Source organism: Pseudoliparis swirei, chromosome 11 (assembly GCF_029220125.1).
Source record: "Pseudoliparis swirei isolate HS2019 ecotype Mariana Trench chromosome 11, NWPU_hadal_v1, whole genome shotgun sequence".
NCBI lineage: Eukaryota > Metazoa > Chordata > Actinopteri > Perciformes > Liparidae > Pseudoliparis > Pseudoliparis swirei.
This window is the reverse complement of record NC_079398.1, coordinates 2,986,686-3,012,639: the sequence shown is the minus strand read 5'-3', so window position 1 is coordinate 3,012,639 and position 25,954 is coordinate 2,986,686. Positions and strand designations below refer to the sequence as shown.

The 25,954-nt window shown below is 45.6% G+C and overlaps 3 protein-coding genes across 10 annotated transcripts in view; 1 reads left to right on the top strand and 2 right to left on the bottom strand.

The window, feature by feature from the left end:
• Positions 1 to 3,021, bottom strand: part of tmem260 (transmembrane protein 260) — a 48,624-nt gene extending 45,603 nt beyond the window's left edge. For 5 of the 8 annotated variants that reach the window (XR_008833112.1, XM_056425578.1, XM_056425576.1 and 2 more), the window contains exons 1-2: positions 2,803 to 3,015; positions 2,554 to 2,686 (exon numbers count right to left, since the gene is read on the bottom strand). Coding sequence is in view for 5 of the 8 variants with exons in the window: in XM_056425578.1 (XP_056281553.1) it covers positions 2,554 to 2,686; positions 2,803 to 2,970 (301 nt within the window). In the remaining 3 variants the exon portion in view is untranslated. Of the gene's footprint in view, positions 1 to 1,238; positions 2,520 to 2,553; positions 2,687 to 2,802 lie in introns of those variants that run through there. The other 3 variants (XM_056425581.1, XM_056425582.1, XM_056425579.1) reach the window with 3 other exon arrangements.
• A 3,569-nt stretch (positions 3,022 to 6,590) lies between these two features.
• LOC130201580 (GAS2-like protein 3) lies at positions 6,591 to 8,205 on the top strand. Its single transcript, XM_056426647.1, is given in 5 exon segments — positions 6,591 to 6,761; positions 7,317 to 7,458; positions 7,461 to 7,554; positions 7,556 to 7,761; positions 8,162 to 8,205. Coding segments are annotated over 5 exon segments (657 nt in total).
• Positions 8,206 to 10,957: 2,752 nt separating this feature from the next.
• Positions 10,958 to 22,447, bottom strand: LOC130201564 (E3 ubiquitin-protein ligase pellino homolog 2-like). The gene is made up of 6 exons (XM_056426632.1): positions 22,149 to 22,447; positions 17,404 to 17,533; positions 15,295 to 15,396; positions 14,389 to 14,586; positions 13,668 to 13,856; positions 10,958 to 13,563 (listed from the first exon to the last, which is right to left on the bottom strand). The coding sequence occupies exons 1-6, from the start codon at positions 22,223 to 22,225 to the stop codon at positions 12,985 to 12,987; spliced, it is 1,275 nt and encodes a 424-aa protein (XP_056282607.1). The 5' UTR covers positions 22,226 to 22,447; the 3' UTR covers positions 10,958 to 12,984.
• Between the last annotated feature and the right edge of the window lie 3,507 nt (positions 22,448 to 25,954).

Genomic DNA, 25,954 nt, shown 5'->3' with positions numbered 1-25,954 from the left:
ATAGGAATAAATGAATAAATGCTTAATTAAATGTATAAATAAATAAGTGAATACAGGAATAAATAAATGTATAAATAATATTTATTAATTCCTGTATTTATTTATACTTAAGTCCTTTTGAGTCCTCCATAAAGGACCGCCGAGACCGGGAATTGAACCCACGGCCCTCTTGCTGTGAGGCGACAGTGCGAGCCACTAAACCACCATGCACCTTCAAAGAAACCCTCTTTCAAAAGTAACACCTAATTCCTTCTAAAGGCATTATCTACATTGTAGGAACCTTTTAAAACTCATCTTTATAATTATAAAGATATATATATACTATTTTCATTTCACTCACCAATAAAAACACCAATCACAGTAAAAGCGATCCACAGACCCTTCACACATGGCCAGCAACGTAAAGTTGGATACACGTCATGGCTTTATTATAATCTCAGGGTGAGGGGATACGATTGCGTTGTTTGGTCAAATCCACGTGGTACAAAGAATCCCTTATATTTTTCTTTGCCAGACATGTTCATCCAGCAGGCGTTCATTTGAATATGTATTCTTCATTCAATTATGCCTTCTAACACTCATTCAGCAGTATATTTAGAAAACGGTGCAGGTGTGACATATGTTTGAGTTTGAGTTTAGTTTTTTTCGATCAGCAAAATATAAAAAAATCAGAATTCAACAAAAGAAGAAAGTGGCTGACCGAAAGAGTCAAGGCTGAAGCTATCTAGCTTATAAGTGCCCTAATCTATGATTTCTCAAAAAACTTATTTCAAAGAACCATATATACACACATATATATATATACATACATATATATATCACATACACATACACATATACATACGCATACATATATACATAAAACAATAAAATAAACATATAAGAGGTGTATGTTCTTCAATTTGAAGTTATTAGCTAATGATGTTGAACGTTTTCTAAGAATATGTCTTACGTTTCTTACGTAAATGGTATGTGTATTCATCAGCAATGCATTAGTGTGCTTATGTTGTTTTGAAGCACGCCTTTTGCTTCTTATATTGGCAAAACGTTGTGGTTTTAATCGTATAAACGTAAACCCGCTGAACCTCGGACAGCAGCTGCGGTGACAGACAACGCGCCACGTGATTGGCTGACTGGCAACAGCTTCGGTGACAGACAACGCGTCACATGATTGGCTGACTGGCAACATAACAACGCCACGTGACCAGAGGAGAGCGAGCTAGCTGGCTAGCACCAACCTGAGTCTCCACCCGGGACCGTTCGCTGCACACAGGGCACGTAAAGAGCGGCGACCAAAGCAGCCGTGGTGCCGGACAGGATCCAGCTTGTCCTTGGCTCCGCAGCCATGTTTGTTTCTGGATAAATAGCGGTAGCGGTCAAACAACTGCTAATGTCGCCTATCTGGCTATCACGGGAGCGTTAGCATCGTCCATTGTATGGTTAGCGTCCACACATTGAGGGTGCTGGGGCTGTACAAAGAGCGGCCCGCTACCAATTACCCGACCGCCGACATTAGTCTAGAGCTGAAGTTAAGTTAACGTGACGCCAAGAGCACACCTGACTTAACTTTACGGGTTTATGTGGGGCGGCTTCACTGTGGACGTTAAGTCAAATGAAAGGCTTCCGTTACCCGGGAAGAAGCGGCTCAAGTCACGCCAACGGTACACTCGCGATACTACGTGACGCGATCATGGAAGTAATGATTTATATTGAACTAAATAACTGAAACTCCAATGACAATCCGTCCTATCACTGTGACGAAGAAGCTACGAATGAGGAGCTGAGATCTCCCCACACTTCGGTCCATGTGGCTGAGGGAGGGTGCGTCGATCTGGAAATAACTAGAACAATGAATACTGATTATCTTGTTGCATTTGTGTTGCTTTATCCTAATTAGTTTACGGTTGTATTGTTCAGGTTTTTCAAATAGGCCTATACTATGAATGTGTGCTAGATTATAACAATGTATCTACGAACAAATATAACATTACATACTACATTTTGCTAACTGCTTTTTCCAAGGGCAAGAATGAACTCTTAATCTATACTTTAATGGAAAACAGCCTCCTTTACCTCTTTGTTGTAACATCCACATGTTCATACATCAGCTGCCTTAGAACAGCTAGTGAATGGACCTTAGTGTAAGATGGGCCAGAGCTTGTTGCCAATGTCAAAATGGACTTTCAGCCTTTATTTTGAAGGTTATATAATATATAACCTTCATAATAAAGACTGCAAGTTCATTTGTATGTGTATATACCTTATGTATATCTATAAATTGAACCGTGTAAGTGGTTTGTAGTCTTTGACGATGAGGCAATTGGTCTTAAACCTGACTCAATGGTACAGCTCCAGTCCCTTTGTATTTTATTGAACTAAATGTGTGCTTCATTCTCTTCTCTAATGTATGTCAGTGTACATTGTTGTTCAGTGTACTGTGGTGCTGTTGACACATCAGGTAAATAATGCTCAACGCAACATAAGGGGTTCGACGCCTAAGAGTGTTGAGATTCCAGGTAAACCCAAACTTAAACATAGAGCTTCCGTTCTCACCTGATTTGGAGCCTTTAAAAAAAAAGCTCCATGTCACAGTCACTAGTGTCCAACTTAAAGTCCTGGGAGTATAAATATGATGAATGGATTTGTTTGAAATTGCTAATAGATGTTTTATTATTCCCAGTCTTTTCTATAAAAAAAAGAAAGAAAGATTTTTTGAGGTGGAACACTGCCGTCCAACAGACACTGATGACCCTTTCAAACTTTACATTGTTACTATTCAAAACACGACAGCTGTTACTTTACCTGCTGAGAATACACAATTAGTTTTAGCGAAAAAAAGCTGCGTAGATTATCCCTGAAACGAGATGCATGCACCCATAAATGTCTCACACGTGTATATATTTCCAGGTTGAAGGGTGACTGTAAGAAAGAAATTGCCCCGTTGAACTGATAATAATCCCAGCCCACCATAAATGAGTCTGATCCCTCAGTAAATGGAGCCCTTGGTGAGGTGGAGTGGTGTCAGCACCTCGCCGACTCTAATCCTCGCTCGCCTCTCACCACCACCCTCATCGTCTAATCAGTCTTGAACACACATAACGCTCACACCCATCTGACACACACAAACGCACCCAGTACTCACCCGTCCTCACACTCAGCCATCTCTTCAGTGTGATGTCACTGCTAATCCACGCTGCCAGAGGGATATGGGGAGGAGATGGAGTGAATTTGGGGAGGGAGGAACGTCATCAAGTTTTCTCTCGCTAAACCCACCGCTTCCATTAGCACAACCAGAGTCCTGCACCCGGCCAAACTGAATCGCATCCGCACTGACAAAGGCTCCCTGGCGTGTTCGTATGAACACACAGTACGGCCCTGATAGGAGAGATAACACACAGCTGTATATTCACAGAGGCCTGGAGCTGCCATTCGAGGCACAGAGGAGTCATTAGAGAGGCTGGATTAAGCCCCTCCCCCCCTCCCCCCTTCTCTTGACCACATGCATCCACAAAATGCCTTTTTTTATTGACGGCTTGTCCAAAAAGAGGAATTACCCACATGGTTGAGGCCCTCGTTCCATATGGCACCAGATTATTAACAAACATTAGTTGACTGTAATAGCAGTGGTATTACATTCATTATCTTTTCTAGGTGAGGTGTGTGTGTGTGTGTGTGCGTGTGTGTGTGTTGCTGGAGTCCATGGACACACGCTCAATGTGTGTGATTAGAGACTTCTAATGTTCAAGCTCTGGGGATTTGCAGCATGAGATAAGAAAGGGCATTAATGGTGAATTGTGTCGGTCCAGCAGAGCAAAACTGTTGTTTGAAACATGAACAATCTCCATGTCGTCTCACACAGGAAGGCATCTGATTTTTTTTTAGCTCGGCGCCTCACAAAAACACAGGAAAGCCACGCATGAGCGAGAGGCTTACGAGACCAGCGAGGGGAAAGTCGATCCATTTGATTTTGTATTTTCCTCACTTACCACATCTGTTTTAATCTTACCTTAAGCATCCTTGAAATGAGTTGTAATCCAGTTAATACCTTTTTGAATCTGCTTGACACCCATTCATAGCCCCATCAACATGTGCACTGCTGAACAGTCGCTCACTGAGTGTCAACATGAAGATACTGTAGATGTTAAAAGATCTTTGGTATTTACACGTGTGCAGGAACTGCAACAATAAACAGTATTTAGTCGACTTTCAGAATCAGAATCAGGTTTTATTAGTTAGCAAAGTAAGTTTGCACAAACAAGAAATTTGGCTTGGTAAAGTGACTCTCAGTGTGCTTACACAAAATATACATTACAACACAATACAAAAACAAAACAGTGCAGGACAAAACAAACAGTGCAAAAGTCTAAGAAGTTTAAGAAAGTGACAAGGCGGAATGGCTTTATACAGTAGCTGTGAAACAGTAGTGCAAGAAGAAGTGGAGAGTGCGAGAAGTGCAGTGATATATAAATATATAAGCTACAGTGGGTTCGCTGTTCAGTAGTGAGACGGGGAGGGGGAATAAACTGTTTTTGTGTCTGGATGTTTTGGCCCCAGGTTAAAACAAGTTAAAACAATAAGCGACATCACAACACATATATTTTAGGCACAATAATATCCTGCAGACAGTCAAGTCCCTCTGGAGACTCACTAGTCACTACTTCCTGTCTCCCTCTCCTTTGACTCAGGAAACCTTGAAGCAATATTATGGGCAAGAGCTGTCAAGCGAAAGCTGCCAGACACGTGACAAGTGGTCGTATTAATATTCCAAACCGTGTATCAAATGCTGGGCCGACCAAAATCAACAAAACAAGTCAATTTCCCTTCATTTTCTCCGGTGAATAAACCTTCAGAGGGATTAATTCTCCTCTGTGATCCCGTTCTCATTACCAGAAGCGGGGAAGTCAAACACACATAATAACAGGGCTGACTGCTGTTCCTTTGTAACATGTGGCTACCTCAATGATCCTAAATAAGATAGATGGCAAGGATAAAGCAAATCATAATCGGCATTATGCACAATGGAACATAATCGTCTGAAGAGAACAAGGAACAACATACAGAGCTCCTGTTTCCATCGCCTGGAGCAGCGCACCTCGTCGAGAGCAATTAAAATGAGGATTCAATTTGGTCAAACACCGGGTACCTCAGATAAATCTTGGATCTCATTTTCCTTACGTCGGTGCTATCATGTTTGTTATGGTGTTTAAGAGAAACAGCTGGCTACTGACGGAGTCGGCAAAACAACCACCTTCCACAAACGATGATAATCCCAATCATTCCGAGACCCAGGGGTGAGTGAGAGGGTGAGACTGGGAATACATTTTGGTCTCAGACTGGGGTGTTGGGGTGTTGGGGGTTGACAGCACGCCTCTGCATGGGGGAGAAATCCACTTACTTGAACTGATAAAGATTTAATGAACACATGACTCTGCAATTACTCCGTAATTAAAGTAATCTTTGTTTGGGTGCGATGCCTCCATAAGAGCACATGAGAGAAGGAGGCATCAGAGGCTCAGAGACGTGCACTCATGAGGGTTGAATTTGTCCCTGGATTTTCCAAAAACCTATATTTCGCCTTCGCATGTTCATATATTTGTTCCAGCTTCTCTTCAGCCTGTGTTGATTTGGCTTTTATTTGACAACTCATTTGTTATTCATCGAGAAAGTAATAAGCCGAGTACAAAGTGTCATCAAGAGCCGCGTGAAATAGTAAATAGGCCCGATATAATCATAATCCTCTTCAAACTGTTGCGTAACGTCGGCGCTGCAAAGCTTGCTGAAAGCTACAGAACATATTTACCTCTGAAGAAGTGATGCTCTCCTTGGACGAGTTCAAGTTACGTGAATCGAGTGTGAGGTTTCTTTTTTTGTCACTTACATTTTTGTATTTGTTGAGTGATATAAACATAAAACAAGTACAAAAACGTCAGACATAAACATATATATACACATATACCCCTAAACTCATACATACACATATATACACACACTGTCATGTTGTCGTCAAGACAAGACAGTGTTTCCCTGTTTCCTCTGTTTCCCTGTCCTTCTGTCTCCTGTGTGTTTACCCTGTCTTATAGGGCTCACCAAGGTGTGGCTGCCTCCTCCCTCTTTTGGGCGGTGATTGCCAGAGCAGCTGTGACTGATCGTCAATTAGGACGCTGGCTCCTGAAACTGCCCTCATACCCCTTTATGTTGTTGGATCGTTAGTTTCTCTCCCGTTGCCAGACTGTGGTTCTGCTCAGAAAACAATTAAATAAACCTTTTTGATTTTGAAAGAAAGACTCCTTGTGCTGCTTTTGGGTTCCTGCCTTGCTCACCCCTAACAGAACGATCCGACCACAAAGAATGGACACAGCAGATTTTTAAAGAGCAGTTGCCGGTCATGGACAGTTATTAGGACAACACCAGGAGGCAATACAAGAGCTTTTGGATGAGTAACAACTCCCGACTCCTGGAGCACCATCTCCAGATTTCCACAAGGAGAGAGAAAAAGGCTTAAAATGAACACACACTGCTCCGACTTTCTGCTTGAAAACTCCACAACCTTCAGAGTGGCTGAATGAAGTGAATCATCGGTGATCGCAGTCATGGCTGTCCAGACTGTCATCCAGGTGTGGTTCTGTGAGAAGTTCGACGCCCCGCTGCCGAGCCCGAGGAGCCCCAGCAGCCCGTTGACCCAGCGACACAGCCTCACAGATGTCTTCCAGTATCACCAGTGGCTGGCAGTGCGACACGAAGCCACCCTGGTGCCCATGAGGGTGGTGCGGTCGGCACAGTACATCGTTGGAGGTGAGCTTCCCTCCATCCTGGACATATACACCAAGCGGTGCGTGGCCAGGGCCAAACGGATGATGAAAGACAATAACCACCCCGGCCACAAACTGTTCACCCTTCTACCGTCAGGCAGGCGATACCGCAGTATCAAGTGCCGCACAAACAGACTGAGGGACAGCTTCTTCAGTCAGGCCATCAGGCTGCTGAACAAGGACTGAGACCCTCATTAACACTATACACCAGAACATATTCTGTGAATATCTATGGCCATGGTGTATATTTTATTACATTGTTTTATATATATGGTATGTATATACATATATTGTCTCAAAAAAGTGTATATTTTATTACATTGTTTTATATACATATATTGTTAATACTTTCTTCTTTTTTTTGTGGATATTGTATAGTTTATTCTCATTCTTATTCTTTTTTTAGTCTGCTACTGCTGTCGGGTGTTTTGCACATAAGAATTTCACAAACCGATTATACTTGTATAAAAGGGGATGTGACAATAAAAACTTGAAACTTGAATGCAGGAGGATCTGGCCATCTGGCTCAGTGGCATGCTGGGCGAGGAGGTGAGAGCAGAGTTCTCTGTGGAGGAGCCGAACAACGGCATGAAGCTGTGCCGGCTCATCGGCGTGCTGCAGACGAAGGTCGCCCAGAGCTGCTCTGCAAGCTGCTCTCCACGAGGAAGATCGCGTGCAAGCGGAACGCCTCTCCAGGGTCCTTCTTCGCTCGCGACAACACCGCCAACTTCCTGGCCTGGCGCCGCCATGGAGGAGGCCTACCTGTTTGAGTCGGAGGGCCTCGTGCTGAACAAGGAGCCTCGCCAAGTGTGTCTCTGCCTCCTGGAGATCGGCCGCATCGTCTCCAAGTCCGGCGTGGAGCCTCCTGTGCTGGCGAAGCTGGAGAAGGAGATCGAGCTGGAGGAGACTGCTGATGGCGGAGGAGCCGCCCGCGGCCGTGAAAACCTTCAGCGTGTGCTGCCAGCACGGCGGCCTCGACCAGCCCGGGTTCACCACCCTGGAGCAGAAGATCCTGGCCTTCCAGAAAGCCCCCCCCCCGGCCTGGGAGGTCACCACGGCAATGCGGCTCCACCCCCTCCTCCCGCCCGGGTCATTGACAACCATCCAGCATATACAGTCAGACGACGAGGCCGGGGCTTTCAGTATTTGGTTGATTGGGAGGGATACGGCCCAGAGGAGAGGTCCTGGGAACCCCGTTCCCGTATCTTGGATGCGGAGTTGATTCGAGATTTTCGTAAGACGCACCCTGTCAAGCCCAGAGAGTCGCCTGGAGGCTCTCGTTGAGGAGGGGGTACTGTCATGTTGTCGTCAAGACAAGACTGTGTCTCCTGTGTGTTTACCCTGTCTTATAGGGCTCACCAAGGTGTGGCTGCCTCCTCCCTCTTTTGGGCGGTGATTGCCAGAGCAGCTGTGACTGATCGTCAATTAGGACGCTGGCTCCTGAAACTGCCCTCATAGCCCTTTATGTTGGTGGATCGTTAGTTTCTCTCCTGTTGCCAGACTGTGGTTCTGCTCAGAAAACAATTAAATAAACCTTTTTGATTTTGAAAGAAAGACTCCTTGTGCTGCTTTTGGGTTCCTGCCTTGCTCACCCCTAACACACACATATATACACACACACACACATCCCTCCCCCCCCCTCCAAAAAAGAACAACAAAAAGACAACAACAACAACAAAAAACAACCCCGGCACCCCCTTAATTATCTTTTACTTGTAAGTGTGTACACACCACCCTGCCTCTGTATTTGCAATCCCTCACAATCCAAATCTTACCCCTGAGTATTTGACCCCTCCTCTAATATGTAGAGTGTGAGGTTTGACCTTGGGAATGAAAAAAGAAAGGTGAGCCCGATGTCCGGCAACTTGTCTGTGCCGTCTTCTCAGTCTGAGAGTTACCAACCACACAAAAAACAGAAATAATGGGACCTTAACAACATTGATCAATATATTTGATTTATTGTAAGTCGCTTTGGATAAAAGCGTCTGCTAAATGACATGTGATGTAATAATATTCCACGTGTCATGCTGTCTAATTTCTCAAGAGATTCTTTTAAAGAAAATGTCCGCCAACTTTATTTCTGAAAAACCCAGAGAGATCAAAGTGTCACGTCTTTGCTTCTGAGGGTTGTTACTTAATTTTAAAAAAGTGGAAGAGCACTATCTCTTATGTACAGATAATGATCTGCATAGCATTCGCCTCAGTTGCATGCTGGGTAATTGAGCTAAATATCAGGTGATAACTTGGCCCACAGACACCTGGAGCCTTCCACGTCAGGAAACAGCTGAGAGCTTCAAACTGCCAGTCGAAGGAGTCCTCTGGTCTGTGGCAGCTGGTGCACAATATAATCCACACTATTGCTGCCTGGGGGGGAAAAACAATCTTTTAAATGCTTTAAATGCTGATCACTCATTTGAATTTTGCCGTTAAAATGTTTCTTAAATGCGAGTCTGATCGATTTTTTTGTTCTCATCGAGATTAAAACAGCAGTGTTGGGGTAACTGGACTATATTGCAACTAGATTGCCTTGTCTCATAATATTGAGTTGCATTATGGGAAATGTAGGATTCAGCTTGTTTGAACCATTCTATAGGAACTATAAATTCGGATATCTCTACCTTTCCATCTTTGATTTTTATTTATTTTGTAATCCCTCTATTGTGAGTTCCTTAACTTTAAGGAATTGCAATACTAACATGCAGGAATACCCCTTTTAATATTAAAAGTGTATTAACTGTATTCATTGAACTACATTGTGTCTCAGCACTTCACTTATTCCATTAAACTGTCAGAATAAATAACCATGAATGTGTATGTATGTTACTGATCCAAAGAATAACTTTTTTAGTAAAATTGTAAGACAGCGAAAATAATGACCACGTACAAATTTAATATGAAAAGTGTTACAAGTTAATTAGGTTTAAAGAGGTTATGATAGAAGTCCTGAGACGTGTGTCGATTACAAAGACCACGCAGAGTCGCACATGAACGTATACGTTCTCATCCAGGAAGATGGTTTGAGAAAAAATATTGTATGATTCCACTTTCTTTGCATAACCCTGGCCTGCTTAAGGCAGGGGAGTCACCGAGTGATCTCAACATTAGCATGCTGTCACCTTCAGAGTCTCTGCCGTCATTCAGAGAAACGCATGAACCCATCTCACATCGATGCTGCAGCTATGTGAATTAAGAAGCGGCGTCCCACTGCTCCAAACTCACTGATATGTTATGTATTTAAATCCCCTTCATGTGCCCTTATTATACAGGAGATGAAGTCACATGCAAATGATGGAAAATGTCATCATCATACAAGATTTTTGCCTGCACATAAAAATAAAAACATTACTCACTACTGTGCAATATTTGTCAGCCGTGTCTTATGCGTGATGCCAGGATTATCAACAAACAGTATAATTAAGGAAAATTATATATATAGAAAAATAAAGACGTGTATTAAAGATGAATCAGTAAACGTCTAACTATAAATGAATCCTCTATTCATATCTCCTGTGGTACTGTAACTAGAGGATTGTCAGGCATCTATAGCCTGACACATTCAGTCAGTACATTTCCTCTTGTCCTAAATGTATTTATAATGTATTTATTCTGAGTCTGCTCCATCATGAACATCACACTTCCATTTCTTTGCTGTGTTTCTGGCTATTCAATGCCGCAGGCTGTGGTTTGGTGGGCATCGTGCCAACGTGTCTATTGTTGAGGAAACAGCGCCCTCTTGTGGCTCCAGAGGGGAACTACACTCCCCACTGAACTCCAGCGGAGGTTGATCATGCAGTCATTGTCGATGGTAAATATGAAGATGAAGCAGATAAGCACTTGAAATATGAATGAAACAGACTTCAAGAACGTTTGTGTCCCTTATCTCACAGAGTGCGGTGTTTGATGGAGCTCTCAACATCCGGGGCCGTTTTGGCAACCAAGATAGCAGAGGAGTGCTTCTGCTGAGGAATGATGAAACACGTGTGTAACCCATGACACATGACTGCTGTGTTGTACGCATCGGCGGCTCAGAGGCAGAGGCCTCACTAAAGTAGCTCCATCAACTACACATTGATTTAATATCTCAACCACATCTGACCAGACCTGTCAGATCTCACCAAGGCCTAAAAGCAGAAACAACTCACTTTGGGACATTTTCAAAAAATACATTTTATTCTTTGCAAAGGAGGCATCGGGAGCGTCGGTGCGTGTTCTATGGCTCGTGTACAGACAGAACTCATGGGACCGAGGCCTTGTGTGAACGGAGAGCCCCGCCCGCGTTTACCCAGGAGGAACGTTTGGGCCACGACTCTGCAGCTGTTGCAGAACACGGCCTCACGCCGTGTCGGAGAGGAATGCCACTGGACGGCACGTGGCCGACTTCTGGACCCCGACCGTCAGAATCCGGGGATCGAGAAGCGCTCTGTGGTCCGAGCGGAGCGTCGCGCTGCCGTTACTTTTCACAACGCTCCGTTTGTTTCTTTTAAAGACGCGACCGACAAAGAAGAAGAAAACCCTCCGGCGGCTCATCGCTGCTCTCAATCGGATCCATGGTGAAGTCGACAAGCCCTTGATCCAGGTGGATTCTGCCCCTCTCTCACTGATATTCATTATAATGCAACCTGAAGACAATGTGATCGCTCTAATAGCAACACCTCACCATTGCAATGCTCGATATCGTACTTTATAAACAAGGGGCAGAAGGCCTCCGACGACACTCTGCAGTCTGGTCAGCTGACGTCACAGGAGAAGAATGCACGAGTCGCCCCAGATTCTTGAGTTAGTTGCTCTGCTACTTTGTTTTTGGACAACTCGGCTCATCCGCACACAATAGAACTCGCCCAATTTGGCACGGCGTGCGATATCATTACTCACTTGGAGCAGCGGTTTGGGTTTAGGATTGTTTACAGCGTGGTCGTCACATCTCGCATGCGGAGGAGAAACGGCTCCTCCTTATATTTGGTATAATCTCCGGATGCCGCTGAGACCGTGCCCAGGTTCACCGGCGTGCAAATCGCTGGATCGGACCCAGCACGGGATGAAGCCAACAGCAGTGCAGATTGAATACGGTGCGTGTGTGTGTGTGTGTGTGTGGCACGGCTCGCTAGCAGGCAGGCGCGGTGGATGCATACGGTAGTGCGGCTCTCGGCTCGGCTTCCACCGTACTGTCGGCCCTGGAACGTCGCATTGAGTAGGTACGTGGTGCAGTTATAGGATCGCCGGGGAGGAGAGCCGGTGTGTTCCGGAACATTCGTTGAGCTCCGGTTCTCCCGGGCGGTGTTCTGGAAGGTGGGCGACGTCACAGGAAGGGGATTGTGGTGAAAGGAATCTGCAGGTCGACTCACACAAAGCCCAGAGGGCGCCCACGCAGTCCGACCCACGCGCTCGCAAACACGCTCGCGCGCGTTATTTATGCAGAGGAAAAATATATTAACATTTGCATTGCAAAACAGTAAAACACCTCTTCTGTCCGATAGAAATGTGTTGAAGAATCATGTGGGCTGTCATTTCCATATGTATGCAAAACTCTCTCTCCCTCTGCCATGTTTTCTCATTTATTAAAAATATTCCCACCGTTTAATAGGATTTGAGGCACTGGATTATATCTCTGTACATGAAGTCTTTTTTCCCACCCCCGCCTTGAAGTTGGTTCAGCAAATGGAAGCCCGGAGAACGGCGCGATCGAGATGCCGTTCGGGGCTCAGGGCCGACGGGGAGCACTTCACCATGAGTCATGAGACTGGTTTCCCTGGTTTCCCCCCAGCCAACAGTCCAGCTGTCGGACTCTGTAAAAACGTTAAATTATTCTCAATATATTCCTTCGACCGCCTTCATTCTCCGGCCCTCGGATGGAGAGCCAGCCGTCGTCGTAGCTCAACGCGGCCTTGTTGAGAGCGGTTTGCCCGACAGCTGAAACAGTATTTCATCTTTGGAGGCGCGAGGCGTCTCTGGTCCGGTGCGCTTCGCGTCTCCGCCTCCGAGTGGCCGCCCGGCGCCAACAATCGGCGATGGCTCTCTGTTGTGCAGAATCCACAGTCTGGGACCAGAACTCGGGAGGACTCGCTCCTTTCCACAGCTGGCTCGCATGAACAAAAGAAAGCACAAAACAATCGGAACGGTTTTCACGGCATGTCGGCGTCGCCGTCTGACCTTCTGTGACGGAGCGGGACCCCTCGGCTCAGTCCACCGGGCCCTGGAAGATCAGCTTGGTGCAGCCCCGCGTGAGGCTGAGCTGGCTGGCGCAGAAGGGGCAGGCGGAGTGGAAGGCGTGGGTGCCGTGGGGCAGGGGGATCTCGGCCCAGTACTTGACCGACTTCTCCGAGCACACGTGTCCGCACGGCACGAAGGCGTGCGTGGGCGCCCCCGTGTCCACGTAGAAGGCCGGCTCGCAGCCCAGCCACAGCGGCACGTAGGGCCCGACCACCCGGCACATGGGACACTCCCGCTGAGGGCCGGCCTCCTGCTCCGAGCGGTCGCCCCAGTTGTGGTGGCCGTGGACGTGGCCGCACGCCAGGTAGACCCACGGCTGCTTGTCCTCGAGGTGGGAGAGGGCGCGGCTGCGCTGCATGCTGGGGAAGGCGAGCGTGTTGAGGCCCACGGGGCACTGGGGCCGCCCGGCGTTGATCTCCTGCCTGAGGGCCTCCAGGTGCTTCTGGGTGGGCGTGTGAAAGAGGCCCTCGGCGGTGCGCCACAGCAACGTGGCGCCACAGAGATCCACCAGGGAGCCGTCCTGCAGGATGTTATTCTCGTGCTCCACCTGCAGAGGGAGGAGACGCACATTTAGACACCTTGAGGAGCAGCCGCGAGACGCCGCCGCTGCTCCGCTGAAGCCACAGAGACGCCGCCGCTGGAGCCACTGACCAGTTTGCCCGGGGTCTGAGCCGAGCGGGTCTCCCTCAGCGTGTAGACGTCGCCGCACACGGAGATCTCTCTCCACACGCCGGGCTTCGACTCATCCGTGAAGCCGCCCTTGGGGTGCATTACCAGCACGCCGTTGGTCGTCAGTCCGTCCATGTGACCGTCGGGGTTCTTCCATTTCGCCGCTTTTTCCTGTCGGCGAGACGGAGTGCAGAGGATTGTATTTGTTTATCCGATTAGAGCTCGGCTGGAGCTCGATGTAAAGAAAGACACCGGACATCCAGGCCTCCGTGTCGACAGCAGTGGAAGTAGAGGTACGGCATATATATATATATATATATATATATCAGGGTTCTTACACATGTTGACTAATGGATTTCCAGGACTTTTCCAAGACATTAAACCAAATTTCCATAATCAAACTGAAATCTCAGTATAAACACGAACAATTTAGAAAATGTTGCGTATTGAGAGCGTACGCCGGCTTATATTTTGAGCGTCTTTCTTTAAAAAACATATACATTATTTCAAACTCGGCGTGAATGAACATGTGATTATAACACATTTCCATGACTTTTCCAAAACTTTTATGATTTAAGTTTTTTTCCATGACTTTTCCAGGCCTGGAAATGACCATTTTAAAATTCCATGACTTTTCCAGGTTTTCCATGACCGTACGAACCCTGTTATATACATCTACCGTGGTACGCTGAATGGTAATTACCCCGAGGAAGATGTTTTTGGAAGAATCAAAACCCGCTGCGTAGATGCGAGCAGTGAAAGGCGGGCCGCGCTCGCAGACCACTCGGCAGGCGAAGCGGGAGATGGTGCTTTGTGTGATGGGAGTCTCCTCTCCCTCCTGGCCTCCGGCTATTGTGTCCGTCACCACAAAGTCTATGGGACTCTCAGTGGAACGCCCAATCTACAAAGCAACGCAGAGATCCACAGAGTTTCATGCTCGTATTATGATATTGTGTCATGTGATATCAGACGTTGCCACGCAGAAATACAGAACGTACCAAAGAGACACTGAAACGTTTCCAAAACAAGTTCTAATGCTTAACAAGCACAGGTCGAAAATAAGCAGTTCCTCTTTCTTTTTTATCATCTAGAAATCGTCCTTCCTTCCTTGGTTTCCGCTTCGCTCCTGCGTCACTATTTGTTCAGCGTTGTTTGAAGACACATGGACACGAAACAGAAGTGAGAGTGAAGCACATGACTTCCCTCTGGTCATCAACTCCTGGCTGGACAGTCAGATGCCACAGACGTTGGACAGCACACATGCACACTCTGGGGCTCGGGAAGGGACAATAACGAAATGTGCATTGATTTTTTAATACAAATAGTCTTAAATAAATGTTAATTACACCACTACTCATTCGACAGAACCAAGCAGCAGCTTTTTGATAATAACTGTATTGTCCAAAAAGGCCAAACGATTGATGACACCTTCTATAATGTAAAAGGTTTGCTGCCTTTCTTCAACATGTATTGTTTTAAATCGTAAATAATCGGGTTTGGACTGTAAATGAGGAAAGTAAAACAAAGCACGTGATACAAAACAATAAATGTGAATACATCTTCTCCATGGATTCCAAAGGTTATTCCGGGTCACTTGGTGGGTTTTTACCTGGAACATGTCCGTGTCTTTATCATGGCAGTACTCCACCACCACCGTGTGGTTCCTGGACAGCGTGTAGGAGATGCTGTGTTGGCCTTTACAGTTCACCGCCTGGAATAGAGCAACCAACTCATCACAAACACGCCGTGTTATTCACAAATACGGACAGAAGTGGAGTACTTCACGCTGAGGGATAGTGTCACGGTTGTGTGTCGCCGTGAAGTCAGCGGAGAACCCCTCGGCGTCTCGGTTTGTGGCTTTAACTCCTGAGCCAAAGGTTCGCGAGCTGGAGGCGCCGCCTCATCGCTGCCGAGCTTAAATTACAGATCAATGCCAAACAAAGCGCTCTATTAAAATGCACTCAATAGATGAGTCGCATGCTGAGATTCAGAAGACTAGAGTGCTTGTTGGGAGATAATATATAGTTGTCTTCATTTCCACCCTGTTGTTTACAACAACAACAACAACAACACATTGCACGTTTTATTACAGGTTCTTTTTTCATCACAAACCGTAAAGCGAGAACATTTCTTTGTTACACTAAGAGCGAAGATCTGTGGCAGGAGTTTCCGGTTGAGGAGCAGGGAGGAGTCTGATGAGTCACACTCCCGTGACCGTAAACGGCCCACTGGCCTCGCTGAGCACCGGCTCGCCTCCCAGCTGAACTGCCTCGGTGGGTTAGAGCCACTCAGGCTCCGCTCCCATCAACCCGTTACCACATGTGCCACGATCACCGCGCTCTAATCTGCTAATTCCATTTCCCAAAACAACCCCCCCCCCCCCCCTCGATAATGCGGGCGGGAGAGAGAAAGTGGGTCATCGGCTCTTCCACTCTGCCGTAACGTCAGAGACAGACGGGGGACGAATGTCATCGCCGACTCAAACGGTGCTCCACCTGTCCGGCGGCTAAACTCCAAACCAAAACATATATTTGTTTAAGAACAACACCCGACCCCCAACACGTCACACATTGCATCCTGTTTCAGTGGAAGGCTTGCAAACAATAAGCACCGGTCCCCAAAGGAAGGCCAGTGCAAACAATCACACCTCCACGTCGACACGAATTGAGATCGGCCGGATGTGAATGGAGCTCCTCGTGATCGGTCACGAGCACCGAGCACCGACGCGTGAGCTTTGCCTCTCCGCTTCAGAGCCACAGAGCACTCTCATCCGTCTGAGACTGCTCCACTGGGAGGGAGCTGGAGTGAAAAAACAGTTCTTAAAAAACAGGAGATGGCTTGGTTCACTTTACTCCTCAAATCCAAAGGAAGTCTCTCCTAAAAGCTCGCTCGCCCCCCTGCTAGCTGCTTCAGAAATGACTATATTTGGCAATGTGCGCAGCTGAGACAGCAGTCAGGCGACTGCAACAACTTCCTCTTCGGTTCGCCCTCCGCGTCCGAGGCCCGGTGGCGGGAAGGAATAGAAGTGAACGGTCAAGGAGGTCACAGCAGACTCACTGTGTCAAGGGCACTCTCAGGTCCAGTGCAACGTTGTTTGCTGGGAAACCACTTGTAGGCTGGAGCAGCAGAAACACGTTGCCACTGCGCCGCAACAAACTCGCCCAGAACGGTGCACAATCGGCAAGAAGAAAAAGCGCCCCCGTCACAGAAAGAGCTCGGAGCAGATACCGGGAGTCGAGTTCCACGAGGTGAGAGTAACCTGAACCCGAGGGCCTTTTGCCAGCGATCTAAAACCCCAACAAATGTCGAGAATCGTGGCCTCCGGGAGCTGCAGAGGGAAGCAGTTCCTCTTGCTTGTTTAGCAGTTCTGCTTGAGAACCAAAGGCAGGAATGCAGGAAGGCCGACGTGTTAAACCGGACGGGGCGGTTGCTGGCAGGCAAAGAAAAAGCCGTGAAGCCCAGGTAGGAACTACAGTTATGGCGCTGGGGACGTCAACAAGTCGGGCGGCCGACAATAATGCCACGGCGCTCGCTGCAAGTTCCTGAAGCTTCTGAAATCACTGGAAAAAATAGTTGTATTTTTCAATCTGCTGAGGTGAATTACAATATGAATTCAAAGCTGCACCAGTAAGTACACAGAAAGAAATGAGTCATCCATCTGTCCAAGTACAAACAAGAAGAGAGTCTGCTCAATGAACCCCTCGCTGACGGTCGGTACCTTGCTGGCCTGGGGCGTGTTGAGGATGTGCACGGTGCTCGGCGTCACCCCGTTGGCTTTGGTCCTCCTGTACAGCGCAAACCGGCTTTTCCGTCTCCCCCGATCTCCATTGGGCAGAGAGCCGTTGTACCTGTGGAGAGAGAGGGGCGGAGGCGAGGGCGGCCAATCAGCATTAAAACATTCAAGGAACAATCTCCCCCGTCATTAGGAGCCGCAAAAAGATGTGTCCAATGAGATATAAAGGAACAGGGAGGAATGTAAACGTCAGGCGCACGTCAGGCTGGCCGTCGCTTTGGGAACGCGGCGGCCTGGGCGGGAAGCGGGTCGACGCGACTGAAACGCGCCGTCTCATCGCTGTGGTTTTTTTAAAATTTCACACCGATGCACGAAGTTCGAAGATCTCGACGTCAACGCTGCGGCTGCGCCGGAAGAGACTCCTCTGTTTTCACTTTCCGCGCTGCTCTCCACATCCGCCAGCCGGTTCCGACACGCGGACCCACATTGTGCGCAACAGACACTTTGCACAACGCAAAACATCGCTTTTAAAAGCCTCCCGTTTGCATGACAATGCATATCACGAGGGGGGGGGGGGGACTTTTCTTTGTCGCGTCACCAAAGCGACGGTCACGACTGGAGTCCCGTTCTGCTCGTCCACCTGTCCCACGTCTCCTGGCGGCCGGCCGGGCGTGGGAACACACGGTCCCGGTCAGCGCGGCGCACAAAGCTGGCGTGTCGGACGAGCCGCCCAGAGAGCTGGAGAGGCCCTGAATGATAACCCTGAAAAATAACATCAATACACGCTGACCGCAGGAGGAACCCGACACAATATTGGTTTGGATTGCTCACTGTTGCAAAAACAGGTTCAGCGTTTAATTCCAATGTTGATTATTGGTAGCGGTTTTCTTTTATATACTTAAAAAACAAAAAAAGACATGTTCTCTGGTCACAAGGTACAGCTCAAAATAACAACCTGAAAAGATGGAATGTGGTCATAATCCTAAAGAAATATCCACGTAGGAAGGGAATACCGTTGATCTATTATTAATAAACACTCTTTTGAAGCTAAATCATCACCATCCTGACTCTGTACTCCAGATTGTATTCGACCCGTCCTAGAAACTCACCCGGCTAAATGCAGATCAACTCGGCATATATTTCTGAGTTGGATACCTGCCTCGACATCTCACACGTACACAAAACACAGCAAGATGATACGCAGCTTAGCGTTTCTCCACGATGAATTCCAAACACAGAATTTAATCCCGGCTCTTAAAAAAAATATATATTATTCACCATTACATTGAGGAACTAGAACGGGCACTCGGTAGAGCGCATACCTTCGCATATCACAAGATTGGGCATTGAATTATGAACATTTTGGCATTAGTTGCATGCCAATTGGACAAAAATGTATCGTGCTATGGTAAAAAAATATTTTGACCTTTCCATGACCTTGACCTTGACCTTTGACCCGATTGATCCCAAAATCTAATCAAATGGTCCCCGGATAATAACCAATCATCCCACCAAATTCCATGTGATTCAAGAAGATTTGACCTGTTCATGACCTTTGACCTTGACCTTTGACCCAATCGATCCCAAAATCTAATCAACTGGTCCCCGGATAATAAACAATCATCCCACCAAATTTCATGCGATTCGGTTCAATACTTTTTGAGTTCTGCGAAAGATTTTGACCTGTTCATGACCTTTGACCTTGACCTTTGACCCGATCGATCCCAAAATCTAATCAACTGGTCCCCGGATAATAAACAATCATCCCACCAAATTGCATGCGATTCGGTTCAATACTTTTTGAGTTTTGCGAATAACATGCATACAAATAAATAAATAAATAAATAAATAAATACACGGCGATCAAAACATAACCTTCCGGCATTTTCAATGCGAAGGTAACAATGTTCTGTCATCGAGGAACCGCCACCATCCCACTAGCTAGGCCAGGGGTCAGGAACCTATGGCTCTTCTGGTGACGGCATACGGCTCCCAGACAATTTTGAGTTGAGAAAAAAAAAAATCTCCGCCCGCCACCCTGTAATTTTCTCTATCGCGCCAGATTACAGCAGAAATAATTTAAGGTCCTTTTCTTAACCCTCCTGTTACCTTTAGAGTCAATTTGACCCCATTCAATGTTTAACGTCGGTGTTCTTTGGGGTCAATTTGACCCCAGGCTGTTTTTCACTGTGTCAAACATATAAGAAATATCAACTTTTTTATATATTTAAAGGGCTATTTAGGTAGTCAACAAACAAACATAAAGTACCTCACATTTAAACTTGGGAAACAATATTAATTCTAATAATTTTCTGGAGGTTTTAATCGCTGGGGTCAAATTGACCCCGAGGGTAAAATATGTTAGTAAATGTGAAGGTAACAGGAGGGTTAAAGACGTCTTTGTTCTTTTATTAAACTAAACGTCTGTCTCCACGTGTCGCGTTGACACTTCTCGGCTCTCCGTCTCGCGCGCTGCAGAGCTCCGATGCCGACGTGTGCGCGCGCATCGGGGCGGAGCAAAGAAAAAGTCACCTGCCTCTGAAAACTCTGACATTTTTTTATACCAAAGATACCGAGTGTTTTTTTAAAAGGGGAGAAATGTACAAAGTTCAATCAATAGGCCCAGTCTCCCAGTCACAATGCACAGAGGAGGCCGAGAGGAGGCGGCGGCCGAGTCCTGATCAATCCATCCTTTCATTTCCAGGATACCCACACGCCCCCCCCCCCCTCAGTGACCAGCACCGAGCCGATCCGTCCAGACAGAGATGGGGGGGGGGGGGGGCAGCCATGCAAGTAATAAGAGGGAAGCGCTGCTCAAACAAGCTTCGTTCCATGCTGTCAGCTATCTCGTCTCCCACCAGTTGTATCAGTGGGATGTGATGTCATGGCAGTGATGATACACCCGTCACATCCGATTCAAATACGTGTCTTTATGTTCGGGGAGAGGACCAAAGTCTCGGCTATAAACGTGCCGTGCGTTCGGCCTGGGGTAATAAGCAGTCAGCGCTTTGTGGCCCTCTATAATAAGCAGCATGGGTGGAGGGAAAGGGAGAGAACCACTCGCTGCCATGCTCTGCAGATACAACCTTCATATGGATCTCATGCTAAGTGCTTCAAACAAACGCGACGTGTAATCACAGCATGTCGAGCACAGACACCTCAAAAAGCTCAGTTGAAGTCGGTTGCAGAACTGGACAGATTCCAGTCAGTAATGACAGAGCAGGTGTTTTCCGTCATCTGTGGCAGCCGTCGGCCCCGACAGATTATCAATATCAACATGATTGTTCAGAGTGATATTTGGTCACAGTCTCCTGAACAGATCCTGGAAAAAACCAGCAGTGCTTTTGAACAAGCTCTGGCATAAACAAAGAAAAAGACGCAGCGGCTTGGCAGGATGAGACACATACACTAACGTCGCTATAACTACCTTGTTTGTTTTTCCAGCTATGGACGGGTATTGGTTGAAATGGTGCAATATTAATGCCAATGTGATAGTTGCGGTGGCAATGCCAACACTTGAAAGAACAGAAAAGGCGTCCCTTCTAAAAAAGTTCATTTAGTATTTTTAAAAAGATGCACAATAACTGGCGCTGTCGTAACACAATGCACCGTTTTGATCAAGTTCTAGGTTACTTTATCAAATAATATACCATTTTATCCACGTTTACCCTTTTATTATGTCACGATGACGTGTATGTTGTGATAAAGGACAGTATCCATACCCCCACCACTAGCTGATGTTGGGCCCCTACCTGGCCATGTGGGCAGGAGACGTGCGTGGAAAGAAATCCACTGCAAGTGTGTGACTTTAAAACAAGGATCTACAGGCCCATGTTTCATCCCACTCACCAGGCCCGGTGGTGTAAAGTTGTGCGGTCGGAGCTGCGGATAGTTTAGAAAATAGGAAGAAGCCTGCGGGCTGGGGGAGGGGACCACCACCACTTCCGAATTCCTAAAACCCCATGAATCCAACTTTTAACTGGGTTCTTACACATGTTGACCAATGGAGTTCCAAGACTTTAAACTAAATGTCCATGACCAAACTGAAATCTCGGTATAAACACGAACAATTTAGATAATTTAATATTTTACGCGTTTTACTTTAAAAAATATATTCCTTATTTCAAACTCGGCGTAAATAAACATGTGATTATAACAAATGTCCATTACTTTTGCAAAACTTTTACGATTTCAGTTTTTTTTCCATGACTTTGCCAGGCCTGGAAATGACATTTAAAATTCCATGACTTTTCCAGGTTTTCCATGAGCGCACGAACCCTGTCTTAAGATAGGAACCAGCGGCCCCGGTCAGAGTTGCTGAAGTTGCCCTGAAACCAATCTTGGGCGACTTCAGTTGCTATAAAAGTAGCTCGGTGGTTTTTAACGTCTCTTCCCAGGTGTCACTCGGGGAGACGCAGCTGCGCGGACGCGGTCCTGATTACGCACGTGTCTGATTAGTGGAGGAACGTGAGCGCGTGGATCTAACCCGGGATTGTTGTGTTTCCCCCCCCCGAATAGATCTGGAAAGATAGCCGTGTGCAAGTCGCCGGGTGTCTGACATTAAACACGGTCATAAAGTTCACACCTTATTTGACCAGCCTACGTCACCTATGCGAGTGCCCTCTTGTGAAACTTCCTCAAGATACCCGGCTTCACGTTTCCGTACCGAAGTCTATAACGTTATCCACACATATATATAGATATAGATATATCAGCAAGGCTCAACTTACCCCAGCACCACCAGCTCCCCGTACTTCACCGGGTCTTTGGACGGGGCGCAGTGCTCCTCCTGGCTTGACGAAAACATGAGGCGTCTGGCTTCACTGGCTCACATTAGCTATACAGTAATAACGGCGGCTCACAAATCACCGGGAATTATCTTCAAAAAACCCACGACGGGCTCTCATTTCATATTCTATATCCAGCTGCATATGTCTCCGTGTCCACGCCAATCCAATTTGCTATAAATAAACTGCTCTCAAAGTACTTTAGCGTGACATGGCAAAATGTAACTTACTTGGCGGTTGAATCCGCTGTGAAGCAGATACAAAAACATCGGCGAGCAGGGCCGGAATGTACCATTCCTCGGTTCTTCACTTTGTGTAGGGGGGGACTAAAACACGAATATTTTTTTTAATTAGGTTTTTGACCCGAGTGTTCTCTGTGAGGTTATACAAGTGCGTAACTACTATAGATGGAAGTACTTTTTGTCTACTTTATTGTTGGGTAAAAAATCGTCCTCGTATTTGAAGCAAAACTCTCCACTTTTGCCCCCTCGCCATGGTCGGTGGATCGCGCCGTGTGTTATGTCAACAAAGAGTACAATCTGGGAATTTTTTTGAAAATATTTTAATTTCACAATATTTTCACAATTCAAGAGAACTTGCAGAGCATATTACATTAAACACACTAAACAGAAAATTACACAACAAGTTAGGAAAAGAAGAAACAAATTAAAATACACAAGTACAAAATTAAAAGTATATAGATAATTCCCCCCACCCAGAGAGAACAAAATAATAATAATAATAATAATAAAATAAATAAATAAAAATAGAAGGTTGGTGCATAGGATGATGACACAGCAGAGATACCCCAATGACACATTGCATAATTCAGAGCTCCAAATATTTACAGTACTATGGTACCATTAGCGTATTCTAAATAAGGCTGCCAGATATTCAAACAAAACTTGTATCTCTTTCTAAGACTATAAGTAATTTTTTCAAGAGAGATACAACTGTTTATTTGCAAATGTATCGAGGATCACATCTTTTTATTCGATATGACTGATGTTGTATAAAGTTGTCCATGTGAGTCCACAGACAGTAATAGTGGGAAACACATGCGGACAATAATCGCCCTGGTACATTTCCTGACATGTAGAGAGTGAGCGGATGGTGAAATCAGGTTTGCTTATTTTATTGTTGACCCCTTGGGCCCTTTCAAGAACTTTATTTGATTATGACTTTATTGCAGTTGGCTTATGCATGTGAGTGTTTATGCAACCTAATGACGTGACTTTTTATCTGCATGCCTGGGAGTTTTATTTTTTACATTACTATTGCTCATTTTTATCAGTTTATTCAGTCGTCTAGCTTCCTATTCTCATCTTTCCTTTTGTTGGTTGCTGGCCTACAGGTATATACTCATTTCTTCCTCTACTATCTTATTATTCACCTGGCTCCTTGTGAGAAGATGCAAATCAGTTTAATAACAACACCATAGCCTAGTAATCCGCTTAATTGCTTCTTCTGAGAATGGCTCACAAAATGGCTCATGTAACCAAACGTCTACCCCTTATGAGAGGATGTCAAGAACCTCTCAACCTTCCAATATCTCACAACACCCGTTGTTCTCACGCCTTTCTGATGAATGTGCCACTTCTCCACTTTTGTCTGGAATTCTCATCAACATTTTACTGCCTCGGTCTTGTTTTCACAAGAAGCTTCATGGCTGGAGGTGCCCTCACTGCTTCAGGCCCCTTCTGTGCTCCTATTGCCTGAGCAATTATGGCCTCCTGTTTGAACTGGTGTTCAGTTTCAAAGAGCAATATCACTTGACACAAAAACAAAAGGTGGTGGGGGGTCACTGGGGCCCATAGAGGAAGGCTGCCGTAGCCTCCCCGCCCGTATGTACGGAACGTTTGCAGTACACAAACATACAGTGTGTTATTCCATTTGTAAGCAATACAACTCGGATTAAACTGTGGCATTTGTTTGTTTTGTTCCTGGCGGAGCATACGTTTCCATTAATAGTACAGAGGAGTGAACTGCAGCTTCTTCAGCAGTCGTGCACGAGGATCAAGCTGCGTTAGGCGTCTAACTACGGGCCTGGAGGCTGGACTTAAAACTGTGGGTATAATGAATCTTTACTGCTCTTTTGTATCTCTGTCTTTCCGCTTGCTTTCATCCATCGGGCATTGTCTGTGTAAACGAGCACTACAGTCTTTTCTATGTCTGTCTGACTCACCCTCCTGCATGCACGCGCACACAGTCTGTGTGTGTGTGTGTGTGTGCGTATGGGGGGGGGGGGGGGTGATCAAAGGCTCTCTAGCACATACCACACTGATGGAGAGCAGATGCAGGGAGTGGGCTCCTTTGCTGAAGTTGTGCTGGCGTAGTCCGAGTGCAAATCTATGTTTAGGAGGAGGAGTTAAATGTTACCAGGCAAGAAGCACGTAGAGCAGAGGCCGACCGCAGCGAGCCCGAAGGCGCACGCGGGGATCAGCAGCGAGAGCAACAATGACACAGAGAGACAAAGCCCTCATCCCTTATGACCCTCCTCACCGCTCTTTGGCCGGCTTCACACGTCAGGCTTTCTACGGAAGTCATGAGGCGATCCGAAAGTGTAACCACAGGTCGATTTATTGGGTTTTTTCTCCCCATAATTAAATAAATAAAATCAATATTTTGTCATTGACACACATAGGACAACAGGCTTTTCCATGAACTAAGTTACATACAATATGGGATAAAAGTGACAGAACTGTATAACATCTATTTGTAATTTTAGGGATAATCATACAAATAAATGTTTTGTAAAACATTTTATTCAGAGGGATCAAGACATTTAAGCCCATACCTTTATATTAGGAGTCAGCTATTTATATATATATATATATCATTTAGTCATTTATCTGACTCCCAATATATACATATTTATATATGAGGAGTCAGCTATATACAGGACTGTCTCAGAAAATTAGAATATTGTGATAAAGTTCTTTATTTTCTGTAATGCAATTTAAAAAACAAAAATGTCATGCATTCTGGATTCATTACAAATCAACTGAAATATTGCAAGCCTTTTATTCTTTTAATATTGCTGATTATGGCTTACAGCTTAAGAAAACTCAAATATCCTATCTCTAAATATTAGAATATCATGAAAAAGTATACTAGTAGGGTATTAAACAAATCACTTGAATCGTCTAATTAACTCGAAACACCTGGAAACACATTTTCAAATGTTTGATTTTGTTTTGCTGTTATAAATCTTTTTTTTTACTTGGTCTGAGGAAATATTCAAATTTTATGAGATAGGATTTTAGAGTTTTCTTAAGCTGCAAGCCATAATCAGCAATATTAAAAGAATAAAAGGCTTGCAATATTTCAGTTGATTGTAATGAATCCAGAATGCATGACATTTTTGTTTTTTTAATTGCATTACAGAAAATAAAGAACTTTATCACAATATTCTAATTTTCTGAGACAGTCCTGTATATATATATATAAATACATATAGCTGACTCCTAATATATATATATAAATATAAATATATTTATAGATATAACAGCAGGCACAGTGTAATCCAGTTAATGACGAGTATATTGAGGGTACCGATGCCTGTTTTGTCGTGAGGTTTCCATGAGGGTAAAGCCAGATCTCCAATCAGCTGACTGCAGCATGACTGTGTGGCAGAATGTGAGGAATGTGCTGATCCCATGTTGCTCACGCCTCTGACCCCTCAACCAGCACAATAGTCCCATTGTTTCAAAGGACTATTAACATGCAAAAGATTACCTAAGTAAAGT